This window comes from Electrophorus electricus, chromosome 23, assembly GCF_013358815.1.
Source record: "Electrophorus electricus isolate fEleEle1 chromosome 23, fEleEle1.pri, whole genome shotgun sequence".
Taxonomy (NCBI): domain Eukaryota; kingdom Metazoa; phylum Chordata; class Actinopteri; order Gymnotiformes; family Gymnotidae; genus Electrophorus; species Electrophorus electricus.
In genome coordinates, this window is record NC_049557.1 from 6,150,231 (window position 1) to 6,170,185 (window position 19,955).

A 19,955-nucleotide genomic window follows, 5' to 3' on the forward strand; every position below is an offset into this window, starting at 1 on the left:
ATCCAGTTAACGCGTACATTGTAGAAAATGTACAAAGAGCCTGCACACTGCGATTTATTTCAGGACAGTGGCAGACGTCACTGAAAGAACAGCAACAACAAAAAAACAGCACTTCCATTTGAGCAGATTTCAAAACCGTATTCGCGTTTTCCTTTTTCTCAGCTTTGAACGGCAACATTCCTTCTGACCTCTCGAGTAGCCTAGGTTAACTGCTGAATGCAACAGCGAACTTATCCGGACTCTATTAAGAATAAGAGAAGCTAGATATACAAGAGGGTACAGAAAAAAAAACCCGGCTGTCAAATGAACTAACAGCGCATTGTTGGTGGTCTGTAAATTCCCTGAATACAATCTAGAAAATTAGGTTACCCGAAAGAAAATGCGTTTGGTGCACGTTTGCAGAAAGAAGTCTGAAGAAACACAGTATATACTTCTTCGCCTGTACAGTTAGCAAAGAAAAGGGACAACACATTCAGCCTTGACAAGTAATCATTTTATAACGCAACCTACATGTATGAACTCATCCACTGATATGTGAAACTATTTAACATATTTTCACTAACATTTATAATGAGTTTGCATCCGTTCTTCTAGTTATAGCGTTTTCACACTTGTCCCGAATAATGGAGTCCGCACCCCGGAGCTAATCTGGGCTCCACTGGGGAGGGGCCCATTATCGTTGGTTTGATTTCCCACAGAATTACATCCGAACCGTGGATCGATTGCGCAATACCATACATAATATTTTTTCTATGCCCAGGTTTGCAACATGAAGTCATTGTTTTCATCCGTTTATTCCTTTTTATCATTTTATTTCTGGATACAAACACCCAAGCAGCGGAGAACAGTGGGGTTTTTTTGGACATGACATTTCACCGTGCAGGAAAGCAACCGATCTCGAACGAAACAGTTTTTAGCCATGCAGGCCAGCACCAGATGCGTTTTTCACAATGCTCTCAGTATTACAGTAGCTTTGCTCCAGCCCTATGAGAGTTACATTTTATTAGTGATAACTTGGAACTATCATATGGCTAAACTACGTGAATGCACACCTGCATGAAGTTTGCTCCCCTAATGTCTTCAGTTTTAGCCAAACCGCTCTCAGACGTTTGTGCAGTTTAATGTTTGATTTACGCTACTTTAGATTTTGAGATATAAATCTTTATTTATTTTTATTTATTTATCTTTACTTACACTGTAATATAATTGGAATCCCATGTCTCCCATCGGTCCCAGTTGTGCCGGTTTGTTTTGCTTTATTGGTAGTGATATTAAGGCGTTTTCTTTGGTTGTGTCCTGCCAATTCTCACCGACTTCAGAAGCAAAAGACCTCGGCGCACGAAAGTTTCTTTCACACCAAACGCACGGAACTGGCTTAGCAAACGGTCCTGCGTCTGGAAAAAACACCAGCGTGAAACACCCTTTTGCACTGGACGGTTTTCGATATAAGAAATATGACCACAATACCGTTTTGGCTAGTCTTGACCGTGATTTTTTTTCCTCCTTATAATTTTGCTGTTCCAGCTAAATGTTTTCTCAGATCAATAAAAATCCATTAGTTACTTCAACTTCCCCCCCCCCCAAGTATTACGTCTCTTCACAAGTATCACATGATTTTAAACGGAAAGGACACTGCGCTCAACTGAGTTACATTTTCTTCTTGCTCCAACTGCCAGAAAGCCAGAGGTGACTATATAAGCCGCTGCCTGATGGGAAGAGCGCAGTCTGATTACATGTAATCAGAGAATCATCTCATCAAGCGCTGTTATTACGAGATATCGATGTCTAGTAGGCGGGAGTCTAATTTCCACGTAATTCCAGGCAGTGAAGTGTAGGATTTACACTCGAATGTTCCTCTAGAACTTTGTAGGCAAGTTACTGAAGACCTCTACTGCTAAATATAATTGTGATTAATCATTCAAATTGGCCAACATGTAATTCAGGAGATCTTTATTAGTCATTCATTATATACACATAAAACTCTTGGACCATTTTTGAAGACTTGTGAGCAATGCCTTATGAACTCTGCCTGGTGTGTTTAAGTGTCAGGAGACACATGAAGTCACATGAAGGTCAGTTTACAACAATAGTCCATGCACAGTTCCCAATCTCTCAGGGCTTTTCCTGGAGTGACCATGTGTAATTTACAAGGAAAGACTCTTGCCTCTGAAACTTAAGCTGTTGCTTGGCCTACATTTACCAAGCCTCATTAGAGTCCTGATTTCTGGTGTTTCGTCCTATGAGTCAAGTGCAGCCTTGTTTTGTTGCTGTGGATAACTCAGTGTTTCATCATTTCCATCATATACACAACATTCATGCGGTAAGCTGCCATCCAGTTATAGGCTCTATGGTAGTGATAGGCTGAACTCAGAGAGCTGTAATAATCCTCCCATGCTTGGTAATACTCTCGCCAATAATGATTCACCTCTCCCTCCTCTTCCTCAGAGTATTCTTCTTCATCCTCATCCTCCTCCTCCCTCCTTCTTGGGCGCCCCCGGCTGGCCTCGCCTCCCTTGGCTGGTTTCCCAGTTCTCATTCCCTCAAGCACAGACATCAAATGGCGGTGAGGAAGAGCTTGAGAATGATAATTAGGGTGATTAGTCTTGATAAGAGCTTTGGCAGGACATGGTCTGGGTTTGATGGTCGGCTCTGATGCACAGGCTGCATGCAGGGAAGGTTCCACGCCGTGTTGTTGTCTGCCATTTGGAAGCGGTTGCACAGATACGCTGTGTCGCTGTGCGATGCTCGACAGGGAGCTAGAAGCAGAGGCATCTGTCTTTTCCTCAGTTTCCATTTCAGACCCGCTAGAGGAAGAGGAGCTGTCAGACAGGCATTTCGACATTGTGGGGTAACTGGCCATTCCTACTGACCCCTGGGATGGACAAGCCATTCCAGCTGTCATGCCAAGCGTTTCATCGCGTGCACGTGATCCATTATGATCGCCATTGCCATCGTCAGCATCACCATCGTTGGCATCACCATCGTCGGCATTACAGCGTTTATGGTGCCCATTGACCATAATAGTGCTCTCATCATGACTGCCATACCGTTTAATGATTTCGACGTGTCGACCAGGGCCGGTGGTCATAAATGTCTCAAAGTCAGCCATGGCATCGGCTAGGGACATGGTCGCCCCCGCACATGACTTAAAGGAGGAAAGGGGCGGGATCTTGGGCAGGGCCTCCTGCATCTCCCTACGTGTGAGGGCCGGCACAGGATTGAGGTCCTGAGGAGTCTGTGCTCTGCATAAAGCCACAGGACCATCAGGATCAGGTTTCTCACTTTCCACTCTGCTGATGGCGGGTCGTTGGGTCTTTGCTGGATTGGGTTTCTGGGTCTGCTCTTTGGTGGGGAGAGAATGCTGAGGCTCTCTGGATGCTGCTGGCTCAGATTTGGTACATTTCTTCCTGTCCACTTTGGGTCCCAAGGGAAGAGCGAGGTTGGATTTTGAGGGCGGCTGGACGATAACATCCCAGTCACAGGGCTCCTCCATGAGCCCAACTGGGATTGGATCTGACACCACCACCCAAACATGGACAATGATCAGAGACAAATGACACCAGACAGGAACAAAGGTCACTGATTAAAATGCACAATAAAAGTAAAAGTAACTCAACACAATAACTGTCAGGGTTTAACAATTGAATTTGGAAAAGTAAGTGACCAAAGACAACAAATAAAATCAACAAGAACAACTTTGGGTTACATGCCAACAAATGAACTGGCACGTTTGAGTGGGTCAGCGTCCATCTTATTACCTGGTAACAGCTCAAGTGTCAGGCTGCACTTCTGAGCGATGGCCATCATTGTGTTCTCCTCTTCTCCATGGCAACAATACGTCACAGCAAGTCCCAGAGTACCTGAGACAAAAGTGCATCTCACATCTGATTGTGCTTTAAATCAAAATCACATTCCATCTTCAAAAAAAACAACAACATGGGTATAAAAGTAAATATAAGAGGGAATATGATTACTCCAGTCTTCGCTTTTGGAACACTAAACAAATGACACCAAGATTGTTAGAAGTAGAAGTACTACATAGCCACAATGCTGTTGAGTGCACATGTGTATGTATGCAGGACAAACGTAAAGGATGGCTGCTAGTACTACAGAAAAGTACAGCACAGATTTACATGCTCATCCTGTTCTGTGCATCATGGCACCTGTTACAGGTGTCATGTTCCGGCTGAGTGTAACGAAAGCCATGTGTCACATTTCATAATGACTTTAATCTCACCCTGCTAGGACATAAGGTCAGCACCAGCCTAAGTCTACACTAAAATAATTTTTAATAGCAAATGACCACTGGCACTGGAGTTTAGTCCAAGACCAGTCTTAACCCACGGTCAGGTGACGGGTCCTTAGTGCTATGAACTCTTCATTTACTTGATTTACCTTCCTTAAAACGCTTTTTGTCATATACTTAATATTGTATACCATCCTTCAACCTACTTACCTAAATACTGTATATACTAAAATTTTATTATGTAAATGTTATCCCACATTTCAATAAAAGTGTAAAAATTGTCCTTAATCCAAGTAGTAATACTTTAGAAATTTGGTCAATATGGAGCCCTTGTTAATTACACAAAGTCCACATCTTTATACAACGACAGGAGGGTTCAAACTATTAAATAACCAGATACTTCACCTTCACTTGGACAAACACTCCCCAAACACCCACACCCAAGCCCAAGCATAGACTGACCAAAGCGCCCTGCACGCCCGATTCTGTGCATATACGTCTCCCAGTCCTGAGGAACATCCAGGTTAATCACCAGATTCACCTTCTCTGCATCTATACCTCGAGAAGTCTGACAGAGACAGACGATGTAGAGAGAGTCACTTACTTGGCAGTTAGCTTCATGCATTTGATAATCCCGTGTGTGCAGATTTAAACTCACCAGATCAGTAGAGATAAGAACTCTGCACTGATACTGCTTTAGCTTCGACATCGCTTCCAACCTCTGTTCCTGACTCAAAGTTCCTGCATGTAACCAGACAAAAGGAAATGAAACCCTGTGCTTACATATATCAATCAAAACGCCTAAAGATGCATAAGAACATTCAACCGGCAGTTTAAAATGAGCTAAGAGCCTAACCAGAGATGCAGACTGCAGGGAGACCTCTGGAGGAGAGTACATCAGCCAGGTGCTGGGCTCTGTACACAAACACAGCAACACAGGCACATTCCGTGCTATTCAAATGCTAATAAACATTAGAATCCCATTTGCATAGGGGTTCCCAAACATCTTTTAACTATTCCCAGGATCAAAATGTATTACTAAAACTAAAGGAAATACCAGAGCATTTTTTGATACATTTAGACTAGTTTAAAAAGTCAAGCATACATGCTGAAATAATATCCTGGGTGAATATGAATTTGAAATCTGAGATTAAAGACAACCCTTGTATAAAGTGCCTAAAAATTTTAACTGGGGTAAAGAATGTATATATTTCTCAAACCTCGTGTGCAGGTTAGAGAAGACCAGTGCCTGGTTAAATGGGATTTTACTGAAGAGTTCTAGAAGATTCTGCACCTTTTCCTCAAAGATCTTATGAGGCAGGACATGAGAGCTCACCAGCTTATAGTACTGTTTAAGGCCTACCGAGAAAGAGGTAGAAGAGAGACAGACAAATAGGAATCAGCTTGACCTCTCTGGTAAACAACATGTGCCCTGCGAGGACAAGGCAGACGTGATCTGCGGCCTCACCGATGAGCCCAGGGTCAGTGGGGTTCAGTCGAACAAACGTCGGCTCTCTCATGTACCTGCACAGGTGCTGTGCTAAGGATTCTGGATAAGTGGCGGACAGTGCCAACATCTGTTTATTCACTGGCAGAGAGGAGAAGATCCAACTGAAGCAAAGAAAGGGGATTTTTTTTTAATACTCTGAAGCCAGTGCAAACATGGTGGTGATAATCTGTTGCTGCAGATGACAGATATGAACAATTAAAGTACGCTAGTTCAACCTGGTCAGCTGTGAAACATTTCTTTCCACAACATGAAATGAAGTGCACGGAACAGGAATGACGATGCATTTTTGCCTCACTTGATCTGTTCCTGAAAGCTCCCCTCCTCTAGGAGCTTATCCGCCTCATCCAGGACAAACAGACGGATGCTTGAGGTCAGCAGAGCTCCCATCTCGATCAACTGCTTTATCCGACCTAGGACCACATCACCAGCAAACAGGCTCAGAATCAGTCCACTGCAGATCAGAGCTTGGCCCTCCAATACTGTCATGGGCTAAGAAAGTTACACATCTGACTGCATACAGTCTGGGGAACTTTATCACTACAAGCTTCAAGATAATAAATTGGGTGATTGCTGGTGGTTAATTCAAAACACTTAAGTAGTACAGTAATCATGGCCAAGCTCAAGACTGTGTAATTTTCAAAAATTCTCACCTGGTTTGACAAAGCAAATCTGTGTCCATGACAAACCCTTTAAAGAGTTCTAGTCTATAACCTATATTATCTGAAACAACTGCCTCTCTTTATTTGCACCTACCTGGTGATCCAATAGCGATGTGGCATTTCTTCAAATGGAGCTTGTCCTGACTAACAGGCCGACCACCAATGAACACATGGCTCTCCAACCCCTCCATGGCACTGCCGATTGCCATGACAACTGCGTGGATCTGCACAGCGATCTCTCTAGTCGGCGCCAACACAAGGACCTGCAAGTGCGAATTGCAATAAGTGTATTTAGTTAAAAATTCCAAATATTTCATAAATCCACACTGATAAAAATGAGTAGACATGTAATTTAGGACATTCAAATTAATGTGCAACATTAGAATACCTGTGTTGCAACGTTTTCCAGCATCAGAGTGTCGAGCGCAATCGTGGTGAACACGCAAGTTTTTCCGGTGCCAGATTTCGCCTGAACTATGAGATCTAAAAAGCAGGAAAAAAACAACACTCCCTGATCAAACACAAATACCGGTAATTAGATAGGCACACACTATATAGCTCCCCAAATCGAAGCCTTGGAGCCAGCATAAAATTATTTTCCACCGATATTAGTGTGAAATATATAGGTTAAGTAGGTTTAACCCGCGGAGCACTTCTACAAGGTTCAGTTAGGCATTGTGCCGTTTTTAAATTAATCTGCATAACCTTTGTAAACACAGAGGGCTTCAACATTGCACACCTAATCCACATCGCCCAAGAGGGATGGCCTTCAATTGAATTGGAGATGGTCTTTGAAATCCGGAGGCAGCTAAGCCTTCCAAGACGGGCTTCGAAAGAAGTAAAGAACTGAAATCGACTCCACCATACAACAGAACATCATCTGTTCGTGTTCTTGTTTCTATCTTATGGGCTGCTTGTCTGGTAGACCCAGCCATACTTTATCCAAACCGGCTGCTGCTACTGTTGCTGTTGCTGTGCTTTTCTTCGTCGGTATTTCGCTCGTTCGTTGGTGCTAATGTAAACTAAAACTAAATAGAGTTTAAGCTCCCTCTACTGTAGAGGAGAGTAACTTGCAGCTGCAACTTCTATTGATGTCCAGAAGATGGCGACAAGAAGAAGACCGCAACTGAATATTTGAAGTAGGTTTGAAATAGCTGGATATACTGTACACAAAACTGATCGGGGCGCATCCCCACAGAGGAACTAATGCAACATCAGTTGAACAAAATCTGTGCCGAGTAAAAAGTTATGGATTTGTCTTTCAGTCTGATGTACCATATTCTATTAGCAAATCTTATTATCGAATTTCCTATTCTAATATGCAAAGAGTCATACGCTATGATTTATAGACAAATGACGAACAAGAAGGAAAGAAAGATAAAAGGCACTGAGCGTCCTTGTAGTATTAGCTTTCCTTGGAGTACAAGGAAAAGTCAATTGATTATATTAATGATTATTGACTTCAGTTTAAAATGATGCTGGTGTAAGCAATAAACTCATGAACTACTGCTGTCGTGCAAAGCAGTGTATTCTAAAGAACGTGCTAAAGTCATCTTAATTTATTCAGCTCCTCTGTTTATGACATTTTGAACACTGACAGGTCTGGCTATGAGCATCCCACATTCCCACAGAAATTATGTGAATGTCTTCATCACTTTAAATCTTCACGATACATCAAAACTGGAGGACGAATTTTATGTGACATCCATCGCGACAAGTTTAAAAACAGAAACTACACCCTTCTCCGTTTTCAAACTGAGATTTGACCCCACCACATATCCAATCTGAAGGAATTTCAGGGAGATGCATTCTTTGCGGAATTAGACCTGCTTCGATGCGTCGAGTCTTGCAATGCGTGAATAAAGGGGACAGTTCCATTCTTATGGCTGGACCCCTGCCGAAGTGTCCATTGATCATCCATTGACTTCTTGCCTTAAAGCTCGTTCCGTTGTGTATTCACTGAACCGTTAAATAAATCCCTATAGGTCTATCCTACAAATTTAAAATACAGTTTGAATGCCACGCGTGGAGTCAAATCACGGTGGTGGGTTTGTCTAGACACGCACTACGTACGTTGCCGGAATCTCACCGGACAGGGTAGAACCTTTGAGCTTTTATTCCCGGTCCTAAGTGAAGATAGGATCGGTGTGATTCGTGACTTCGGGGGTGGAAAATGTCCGTTCCTTTACCGCAAAGTGCTTTAAAGATTCATGGGATAGCAGTGCAAGTCGTGCGTACATTCTGGATCTCTCGGAGCGCAGTCTTTTTTCTTTTTTTTTTTTAAGTGACTGACGCGGCGTGAAGCTCTGATTTCACTTCATAACTTGGTGGTGCTAAAATGAAGCAGAAGTTAGAAAACAACACGTTCTAAGAACCGACGATCATTGTCACACATATTAGCTAACCTGGAATTGTCGTCATTTAATGGGACAATGTGCATTAGATGGACATTATAATTCTCATAATAGAAAGCATACCTGAGAGCAAAGATATGGACACTTGCCTGAAACGTTTAAAACAGGAAATGGTAAGAACTTTACATTTTCTCGCATTGCTGTCCTGATATTAGTATGGCTATTTATTCAGTAGTCTGACTACAGATGTGCACAGCGAGACCAACCCTTATAGCTTATTGGACATGTGGTGCAAAGTCATGAAAGTAAATTAATACTTCAGCTTCCACCTGGACCCACAGATGTCGACCATACACACTAGCGGACAGTACCTATAAATCAAGGGTTTAGCACGTTTTGTAGACTTAAAAACAACGAAAAGACGTAAAATCACATTTTACTGTGCAGGTGTTGTGCAGATATCTCGCGGTCAGCGACGTGAAACGGGATTGGAAATGGTTATTTGAAATAAGCGAAGCTGATTGGCTAATTTTCTACCTTCCGTATTGTCGGCCTCTTTTCATGGGTTAAGATAAGACAATATATTCCAACGTGAGTCCCGTCACTTTGATACAAGCCTTTCCGACATAGATCTCTGTCATTTTGTCTGAGTTCAGAATCCTAGGATGTATTTTTGAATGCTAAAGAAAGTGACTGTGTTATCAGGTCATTGGTGCTGAAAATGCAAATAATGTTAATTCGATTTATCCTGGTTATGGTGAATCATCCTGTACTGAGATAAGTCAAAAATGCTCTTCATATTAGCTAAGATATAAAGATTCCATTGTTGGGGCGGTGGTTCATAATATATACCAAACAAAGGATGGCTTTGTCAGACACAGCTTCCCACAACAGAGTTGGGCTTAAAGTTCTGTGACATGTTTGCTGCTACAAGGCGCCTGAGCTTAAATCGCATCGAGTGTGTTAGCAAAGCAAGAAATGAAATAGCGACAAGCTCATACACAAAGGAATGTCGCAACACTGTGGTTGGTGGCGAATTTTATTTAATTACTCCTCATGTCCACCAGAGACTTTCTATGTACCATTCGCATATTTTATTTACTAACGATGAACAATAATGTTCATTGATTTTCTGACTGAAAGGTCCAGTATGTACAGTGACTTAGAAAGTTTGCAGATATAATGTTAATTCTTTTGCAAGCCTTGCCCCGTAGAGTTTGACCGTTAATGAGAGTTCTGAGCTAAAGTCCAGTGAGCGAGTGCCCGGTGCTGCATGCTGGAATTCACAATTATATTTGATTCACTTTGACTTTCTATGAAACTATTTGAAATGTCACCATGTTATGCTCCAGCCTTTCTTTGGCTTTCATGAGAAATCACTTCCCCCACAATGGAATCCTTCAGATCTTGACCACAAACACAGTTTTCTATTATTGTATGTGTGTTTTATTAAAAGCCACTCCTGGAAGGATGCCAGGATGCACACCAGGTCAAAGGCAGGTCAAAACCTTTTGAAGCTGTTTGAGTAAAAGGTACCTCTAGCAATGCCTTTAATCCAGTCCCTGTGGCCTGCAGGCTTGATGAGTCAGTCTTTGTCCCTCCGGTGTTCTCAGCTGCTCCAAGTAGAGCAGTGCGGTCTCAAACTCGTAAAACATTTCAACCCAGTTATGACAACCTTCCAGTGTTCAGACAGTATGTATTGGCAGTATTCAGTTCATTTCAACTAAAAAAAAATTCTTATGAGGTCAGAATAAAAATAAAATTCATTTATTATCACTGTCAGTTACATCTGTAATTAGGAGTCGTCTTCAGACACACTTAAACCGTGTCATATTAAGATCTTAAGAGTCTGCCACATACAGCCATGTCAACATTCTCCCATGCTTTAAACCTCATGTAATTTTCACAAGACTAAAAACTGGCATACCATCTTAGTTGCTGAAGTCTTCCCTGCACCTCTCTATTTTTCATGTGACGAAGCAAAACCGGGATGAAATGTTCACAGTGCCACATTTCACACAGCTGGATTACAAACAACATACTCAGCATGAGCTGCTGACTTTTATTGCTTGTATATTAGTTTTTGGGTTCCCAGAATAAAAACTAGGATACTACATATTACCATAGAATCATAAAGTAATATTTATTAATATTATTATTAGTATTTTATCATCATAATGTACAACACTCTGTATCTATTTGCATATTCAGATCTTCTCAACTTTCCTTTTCCTACCCAACCTTGGGTTAAACAGACAATCTGCAAGGGCAATATTCAAGTCCCTTAGGTGAATGAAATTGCAGTTTCCTCCATGTTTTACTGAGCCAGAAATGACACTGCATAATTTGTCAGCAGCAGGAAGGGAGTATTTGTAAAAACATGCTGATTGCAGCTACATCATGACATTCACCTGTGAACATCAGAGACATGGCATCAGTACCAAACCCCGTTCCTACCTTACTGTTGTTATTCTGTAATCATCCACCTCTATAACCTAATTACCATCTATCCATCTTAATCAGTCAGTCAGTAATCTTCCTCCTATGACTACAGTTACTGTCCTTTATTCTTTCCTGAGCCACAATAATCATCAATATGTCTGCTGATTTATTGATCCAGTAATAGGCTCTGGTTGAGAAATGGTTTATGCCTGATGATCTGTGCGTTTGCAATTCATCCCACGTGCAGTCAGGTTGTCAACAAACGAGAAAGAGATTAAGATCCCCACACACTGTTTATGTATGAGTAGTGCTGACTAGCAGATGTGAGATTGCCTTAGGGACATTACTCACAAATACATCAGTCATGACCGCGTCGCCACAGTGACATTTGCCAAATGCCTGTCTGTCTGGGCTTATCCCAGAGGGGAGCATGAGAGGGCACGCTGATGATGTCATAGAGGTAGTTGTGGAACAGCAAGGAAAAGTGTTCTTACTGAGCTGAACTGCAGCCTAGCAACCATGTCTTCTGGAATATTCATTAATTTGCTCGTTGAATACCTTAATGTATTAAAATAATTTAGAACTCATCCCCTGTTTCAACATTACAGTGATATTAGAATATTATCACTTCTTTTAAATATTCATTTTAGATTATGACAATTCAGTTTTACAATAGTAAAATATATATTAATAATAAATTATATATTCTAATAGTAAATGTTAATAGTAATTCTAACTTTATTGATCCTTACTACATTAATTATAAATTAATGATCAGTTCCAACATAACTTATATAAAACAAATAAATTAACTCACTTATAAAACTATTACTTAATTGCCAAGATTACTCTGCATTTTAGATTTGTTTTCTTTTCAGTTATTTCTTTCAAGTGCACTCAGTGAGTTAAGACACACTGACATTCTTTAGTCACGTCTCTGTGCACTAGTGTGATATTTTAACATAAAAGTACTTAACCATCATTTGCAACACAACCACTCACAGATGGTGTCCTTGTGACATCAAACATAAAATTATGAGATTATAGTACTGATTACACCAACAGAACTGCTTCTTGTGCCCTGCATGTCCTCAGATAGTGTTCTCCACATGCCCTCTATAACCACTTTAAAACATCCTTGGATTAATATTTAATGAACTGCTCAAAATAAAATATTAAGTATGTATTGAAATTAATTGAGTATCCTTCACCATGATTGTATTTTCCATTATCTTATTTAATGAAATGCTTTCCATGCTATTGCTTTATAGCCATACCGATGAACATAGATTATATCAGTTGCTTTACGAGGAACAATTTCATCATTAAAGAAATTATTCTGTAAATATTGCATTTCAAAGATAAGGAATGTGGGAAGCTTGTTTTAATTTGAGCATTTTAACATATTGGATTATGTACCCAAATTCTGTAAATTAGGTTTAGCAGGTTTGGCAGGACAGTGACATTTTGCATACACCACTAAAGGAAACCCAGCTAGTTTGATATTAAGGCAAAGTGGTGTGCATGTGTGTGTTTACAGTGGCAACTTTCACTTGAACTTACTAACGCTATATGTACATTAATCACAACAACTCTGACAAATGTGATTCAGACCTCAGGCAAGCACAAAACAATTCAATCTCCCACCATCTCACAAACACATTTTCTTAATACAATCTTTCTATTAATAATCCCTTAAATGGTCTTATGATGATTGCTTAATTGTGTAGGAATAAACTGCGACACTTAGACTAAACAACAAACTAAAGAACCTTACAAATTGAAAGACTCAATGAACACAAACATGAACAGACACCTGCTCTCACCCAGGCTTATTCATTAAGAGCAATATACTATAAGACTTGTCTCAGCTATTCAGTTTTGAGTCACAGTCTTAAACTACAGCCCCCATAATGCCCTCTGGAATAGAAAAAAAAAAAAAAAAAAATCAATATGATGCTTGACTTGAATAGTCCCCTGACTGGCTGGCAGCTAGAGAGAGAGAGAGAGAGAGAGAGAGAGAGAGAGAGAGAGAGAGAGAGAGAGAGAGAGAGAGAGGACAAAAGACATAAGGGAGAAAGAGCTCATTGGAATAAGGTAAGATGATAGCGCTTGTTTTTGAACTAATGGGTTCCTTGGCCACAGAAATATTTATAGTAGGCAGAAGAGATGCTGTCGAGGGCATATTTGTCTAGTAATTAGGGGGTCCTAATCACTGTTATATGTATAAACTCCATGAAAGAATGTTCTGTTGTTGGGAGCAATCTTCTTTTTAAGTACTTATTGAAATGTGCAAGAATTTAGCTTGAAAAGCAGGTCATTTATAATTACTCATTTAGTTATTTATGTATTTAGGCATTGGTTGGAAGAACTTATCAAATTTCTTACAAAACCATTTTTAATTCAAGTGATAAGGTTAGTGTATTAAAAAAAAGCATCCAATACTTTATTTCCTCAATCTAGCCAAGGTTACTGTATCAGGAATGTACTGCTTCCACTAAGACTGAAGCCAACAGCATCTATTGATCTGTAATTCAAGAAGTGCAGACCTTTTACAGGCATCTTGGTCTAATGATAATTTATGTATGTTAAAAGATTGAGGATTTACAGTTCATTTAATGTGAAATGGAAGCAAGTTGGTACATTAAGGACATTGCTTCTCATATATATATATATATATTTTTTTTTTATTATTATTATTCATTTTTTCCCCCTCTCTCCATATTATGTACCCTTTGTGTATTCAGGCTTGCCTGAACATACAAGAGGTATATAACATGGAGAAATATATTACATTGTGTAATCTTGCAATTTTACATATTGTAGTTATCGCATACATTTAAAAACACACACAGTGAAATTTTGGGACATGCTTAAAGATTGGTATGCATCATTTTGAGCAGAAATATTTATAGTTGTAAATATTGTAAACATCCAGAGGTTTTAATTTGTTAGAGAGTTCACTTAAACATTGCAGCCTTCTGTGATATCAGTATTGCAGAGGCCAATACTGTGATCATAATTAACAAATTATGTGCATCTCTGGAAAACGTATGCTGATAATTTGCTACACTTAAGTCTGATTGGGTTTCTCCAGAATCACTCCCCATCTGGAGATACAGTTACGTAAAAACAGGTGTGAGAGGCACGGAGAGAAGAAAAAAACAGAGTAAAAAGGTGCAAGAGAAATTAATACAAAAGAGATGACAGGTGTGAAAAAACATCTCTGTTCACCACTACTTTGTCCAGGTGTTATTTTCCTCCTCATTCTTAGCATGACTCTGTGCTTAGGTAAGAGAGAGTAATGCCAGTTTAAACCACAGAAGCAAAAACTTGGACTCAAGCTCTTTTGTGCACCATCAAATACGGATCCCTCGGGGGAAATCTGAGGCCACAGAATAGTAGCCCACCAACCACAGAGTTCTGCTCAGTTATTCACATAAACTAACCTGGTGCAGGTGGCAAGGGTTTTGTTTGGGAATGCCAGGTGTTGATGCCAATCTTTAGAACTTGACGGGCTTTAAAGGAAAAATGGAAAATGAACAGAACTTAGATGTTTAGTAGCCTTTGAATGTGATCTGTCATTTATTTGTAATGCCTACAGAATGTTAATTATGTTCTTTCGGGGGTGCGGATTCCGTTTCAGATTTCCATGAGGGAGGCGGGCGATGGTCTCCAGGCTCAGATGAACTCTATGATGGGAGTGCTGCATGAGTTGAAACTGCTTCAGGTGCAGACTGCATTGGAACAATTGCAGATCTCCTGCAAACCTGGTCACCTCTTCCAGCACTCTCTGAACGAAGCCACCGTCATGGGTACACTGCTTACAGACAAGGTAGGACATGCCACAAGAGGAACTAGACAAAAGGATGCACGTATCTCAGAAAGGTCAAAGAATCATGCATTCACAAAGGAACCAAGCATGTCAGACTTAGAAATGGAACCATCCATGTTCTTCACCAGCTCCCCATTTGAGAAGAGTAGTCTGGCTCCATGCCAAGTATCCAGGGGGCAGGAACCAAGAGAAGTCAACCACCAAGGAAGCCTTTGCACATCTGTCTCCTTCTGCAGCTCTGATGATGTCAGCTTCTCCTCGCATGACGTTCAAGAAAGAGCCCCTTTGAGTGACAGCCATCCAGCCTTGAGGTCCATGTGTGAGGAACATCAACCTGCATTCCAGCCAGCCACAATGGCAGAGCTCCAGGGACTAATGGATACGCTTTCACGGGAAGGCCCCTCCATCGACAGTGACTTCTCTCACTGTGACACAGATGACTCCAGCGACTGGACATCCTCTCTGATGAACCACAGCCGAAACAGGCAACCCCTGGTGCTCGGAGACAACGTCCTGGCTGACCTAGTGGGCAACTGGCTCAACTTGCCTGAGGTGGAAGGCCGGATGGCAGGTAGCGAGGAGAAGGCAGGAAGGTTTCCTGAAGTGTCTGGGAGCCCGCTGCATCTCAGCTGCTCTGGGGAATTCTGCAGACGCCTCTCCCTTACTGCCAGTGTCTTCAAAAGGGTCCTGCGCAGTGTTCGGCCCAACTGGGACAAACTGCTCAAGGAGAGGCCCGGGTGGCAAGGCACAGAACAGGAAAAGAAGGAGATCTTTAAAAGACCCCAAACAAAAAATAAAGGGTCCAAACCAAAGAGAAGTTTCTATAGACCCTTCTGGATGAGAGCTGATGGACTGAGAGGGAAACGCAGGCCAAAACCAGCCAACGTTGAGCTCAGGGGTGCGAAAGGGCCCATATTTGACTACAGTTTTGCAATCTGGGTCTAAGGCCTTCTGAGAAAATGATATAATGACATGGGCTGAAACTGAGGTCTTAAGTAAAGATGGTGAATCACTATGGAATGTGGAGTTCAGATAACTAAAATGATGGGAATTTCAAGAGTAAAGCTTTTTTTAAATGAATAATCAAATGTCATGTCATAAAAATACTTGCATAGTGAATGCTGAGCTCTCTCTTTCCATCTCGTCATCAAGATTGTTGTTCCAAAGACATTTAGAGAGACTTTAAATGATTTTATTAATTAATTTCTTTATTTACATGAAACAAATGGTCTTGCAGGTCCAAGCAGTTTTATACCTCCTTCTGAATAGAACCTCTAAAATATAATATTCAATATCCAGTATATCCTGACTTTGCAAAAAATAATTACTGCATTTCTCTCAAAAAGTATAAAAAACTGACATGAATAGAAGCAGTTATTGAGTTTGGTAAAGTCCCTTTTGGGGGAAAAAAAACAAACAAACAAAACAAGCTGTCTGTTCCTGCTTAGTCAAATTAACTAGTGTCAATCTGTTCATTGATTAACTCTCTGTTTAGGCAAGCGTTTAAGGCAGGGATATCAAACTACCAGTCAAAATACAAACAGTGCTGATTCTCCAACAATGCTCGAACAGTGCTGATTCTCCCCAGACCACCTGTGTTCACACACTCTGGAAAAGCATTATTAGAAACTTCCACTAATAATCTAATGCCTATAATCATCTATATATAAACTTATGGATGCCACATTGTTGTCCGGATTCCTATATGACTACATTTTATAAAAGATATACATATAAAAATGTTACTACAGTTAATTGGCACAGCTGGCACAATGGTCTAGTTACAAATGTAAGCCACTTGCAGTACAATACCTCTATTTTATTAAATCCTTGGCAGGTCAATATGAAAGTCAGCACAATGATAAAATCAGGTTAGGCCAAATATTCACACTAAGTATTTTAGATATCCATTAGTATACTACATTAAAGTTATGAGCTTCAGTGCACACAGCAGGCTACATTATAATCTTCATAAGCACTTTTTTTTCTTTTTACTTAGTTATAAATTTTTTCCAAATTGACCAAATGTTACTGTGTTATTCTCTTATTAAACTCCTTCTATGCAATTACCTCATGTCTTATGTAGGTATTTTTGAATGGAAGAATTCACTAATTCACCAGTTTGTACATATTTAGTAAAGTGGGTAAACATTTGCTTAATATATAAAGTTACAGTCAAGAAACAAACATATGAATTAAAAGATACTACTCCACATCTCGCTAGACTGGGAGAAATGGAACAAGTTAGTGCCAAGTCTTCTGCTTCCTGTCATTCTCTCCTGTTTCCTCTGGTCTTTGAATTTGTAAACAAAGTAAATATGCATTAACTGTATAAGCCTTTTTAACTTACCCATCACAAGGACAACACAACAGGAGACTATGGAGGCATTGCTAGAATAACCTCTGATGCAAGAACATATCAACACAAAATAGACTAGTCAATGTAATGTGTTAAGTGCAAATAGCACTTAAGAGACCAGTCAATCGTGGAATTTAGATTTCATTTTCATTATATGCTTAATGTCAACTGTTTTATGTTGCAGTTCAACAGAAGCTACAGTAAGAAGCTTACACCAGAGACCTCCCGCATCCTTTTTTAAGCAAGCCAACTTCTTTATGTTCTTCATGTTCAACATCTGGCCAAAATCCCTCTTTATCAAATCTTAAATCAGACACAGATGACTTTTCATCTATTCAGCAGGCCGTGAGAGAGGTCATCATGGTGCCCATGGGCCTAAAACCATGGTTTCTCCCAGAAGCCATAACTGCATGTGTGGTCACATTTCCTAGTGTTAGCTCACTTTTTGTTATATTCTCATTCTGTTACATTCTCATTGCTTGCTAATACCTTTAATGTAAAAGTCATCAAAATGAAATAAATAGTTTGATAGAAACTCAGACATTGATAAACAACCATAATTTAAAAACTGATTCCATTTTTTTTAAATATCATAGACCCATCCAAGTGTTTTTCTCCTACTAAATTGCCATTTTGTTTTACAGAAGCTACTTTCTAGACCAAGACTCAAACCAGCTTCAGTCATACATAGTGCAGATGTCACAGATGACGATCAGTGCTGTGACTGTTACCATCGGACTCTTTAATATCAAGCTCTGAGGACATATATGCTCCCATGCACACTCAGACCCCACAAGCAAAACCAGCCCTCCGGACAAACAGGTGTGAGGGCAGAGAAGTTCATATGGAATTCACGAGCACCATTTGGCAGATATTTGTTCCGATTCAGGAAGGAAGAGGTGGGAAGTGGGGCGTGCACATGGAAGGCTACAGCTGTTTTAGAACACATCCTTTCTCTCTCACGCAGTCATTCAAACACACAGGCTTTCGTGATAGAAGTGTATTTGAGCCCGTCTTGGAACCAGCTACCATAGCTTTGCTAGCTATCCTTTGTTCATTCTCAACACACAGCAAACTGCCCTTTTTTCCCCCCCTTTGTTCACCAGAAAATGGTCTGATAAAAAAGAAGAATAAAATGCATTTTATTCTTCTTTTTTAGTTTGACAGAATGGACAAAGTGAAATTAAAAATATTTCCAAGTCAGTGAGTCCACAAAGTGCATTGTTTGCCTTTAACCATTAAGCCTGAGAATTTCGCCATTCATTTTAAATCGCTTTCACAAAAATGAAGCAAAATACACCAATCTACTTCCCACACCACACACAGGTAACGACTAAACGCATCCTACTTTAAAATGACTGGTCAATCTAAAATCATTACCAAAACATAGAACACTGGCCACACACTAGAATTCTACTTAAGCTAATAATGCTTTTGTTCTTTAGTGAACGTCTTTCCCTAATTACAGGCAGACAGTCCACCAGAGGGCTGAAGCCCATGTTTAGTTAATATTTAAATCTAAAAAGACCTAAAAGTGATTTGATGTTAACTGTAAAAAGTGAAAGTAAAAAGTGGCAGCAGATAAGTAAAGCACGAGTTCTAAAAGCTAAAACAGCTCTGCCAACTAGAATTCTAAAAAACCCCACATGTAAAGAGCCTCTATGCTATTAAAAAATAAATCTTGTAAAAATAAAATATATGATTATAAAAATAATCGACTAATAAAGGGCGCACACAATAGGATGTTGAGCAAAGTCAGTGATTTGTTTCCCTCTAGTGGACAAAATCAATCATCCTCTCTGATCCAGATATAGCCTACATAGCTTCCTGCACCATGCCTTTGAACAACTTATTAAATGCAGTTAAAATGCAGACTAATATTAGACTAAAGGTATATTTTACAAACCTAACAGAAATGTGATACTGCTTTAAGGTTTTTTTTTTTTGTACAAATGAGAATGTCACTTATGAGATGTACACTCAAATCAATATGAAATACATTTATTCAAAAAAAAAAAAAAAAATTGTCAAACAAAACCAGCTAGAAACACCTAGCATCACCTTGACAACTAAGAGATTCATGAATAAGGAAATAAAATCAAACACTTGTGACACGATTATTCTTTTTACTTTGTCTGGTTGTTTGACAATGCAGTATTAACTGATTATTGGTTAAAACATGGAGAAGTCAACACTATCAAAGGGACAAGTTCATTCTTCTCCTAGACAGGCACAAAAACTGATCTAACCATCCAGAGGAAAGCAAATGCCTTAAACAAAATACAAAAGACGGAAGAAATTAATGAAAATGTACTAAAATTTAATAATTCATAAAAGCTGGAAAATTACCACTTTGAGTGTGACAGGAGAACACAGAAATATTAGAGTTGGCTTTAGTACAATATACTTTTTAGCACAAAAGACAGAAATCCATTGTGTTATTCTTCCCCATCTTTCAACATAAAACACTTCCCCCCAAACTCACAGATGCAAGAAAGAGAGAGAGAAAAAAAAAAAAAACAGCAGGAAAAAAATAATATATTAAAAAGA

At 39.9% G+C, this 19,955-nt stretch overlaps 2 protein-coding genes across 2 annotated transcripts; one reads left to right on the forward strand and one right to left on the reverse strand.

Moving 5' to 3' along the window:
* Positions 1-1,933: 1,933 nt before the first annotated feature.
* On the reverse strand, positions 1,934-7,393 carry ddx20 (DEAD (Asp-Glu-Ala-Asp) box polypeptide 20). The gene is made up of 11 exons (XM_027001423.2): positions 7,155-7,393; positions 6,804-6,898; positions 6,510-6,678; positions 6,052-6,166; positions 5,715-5,857; positions 5,467-5,605; positions 5,103-5,161; positions 4,905-4,987; positions 4,709-4,814; positions 3,759-3,860; positions 1,934-3,513 (listed from the first exon to the last, which is right to left on the reverse strand). The coding sequence occupies exons 1-11, from the start codon at positions 7,348-7,350 to the stop codon at positions 2,279-2,281; spliced, it is 2,442 nt and encodes an 813-aa protein (XP_026857224.2). The 5' UTR covers positions 7,351-7,393; the 3' UTR covers positions 1,934-2,278.
* Positions 7,394-8,809: 1,416 nt separating this feature from the next.
* inka2 (inka box actin regulator 2) lies at positions 8,810-19,927 on the forward strand. The gene is made up of 2 exons (XM_027001302.2): positions 8,810-8,942; positions 14,858-19,927. Exons 1-2 carry the CDS (start codon positions 8,859-8,861, stop codon positions 15,989-15,991), a joined length of 1,218 nt encoding a protein of 405 aa, XP_026857103.2. The 5' UTR covers positions 8,810-8,858; the 3' UTR covers positions 15,992-19,927.
* The last annotated feature ends 28 nt before the right edge of the window (positions 19,928-19,955 follow it).

What these genes read in the sequence shown, in the direction of transcription:
- ddx20 (XM_027001423.2), bottom strand. Translation starts at nt 7,350, where the DNA reads ATGGCTGGGTCTACCAGACAAGCAGCCCATAAGATAGAAACAAGAACA. An exon ending in CCCTGCAGTCTGCATCTCTG is followed by an intron (nt 4,988 to 5,102) that starts GTTAGGCTCTTA and finishes GGTTACATGCAG; the next exon opens with GAACTTTGAGTCAGGAACAG. An exon ending in GACACTTGAGCTGTTACCAG is followed by an intron (nt 3,514 to 3,758) that starts GTAATAAGATGG and finishes TGGTGGTGTCAG; the next exon opens with ATCCAATCCCAGTTGGGCTC.
- inka2 (XM_027001302.2), top strand. Translation starts at nt 8,859, where the DNA reads ATGGACATTATAATTCTCATAATAGAAAGCATACCTGAGAGCAAAGAT. An exon ending in AACGTTTAAAACAGGAAATG is followed by an intron (nt 8,943 to 14,857) that starts GTAAGAACTTTA and finishes ATTCCGTTTCAG; the next exon opens with ATTTCCATGAGGGAGGCGGG.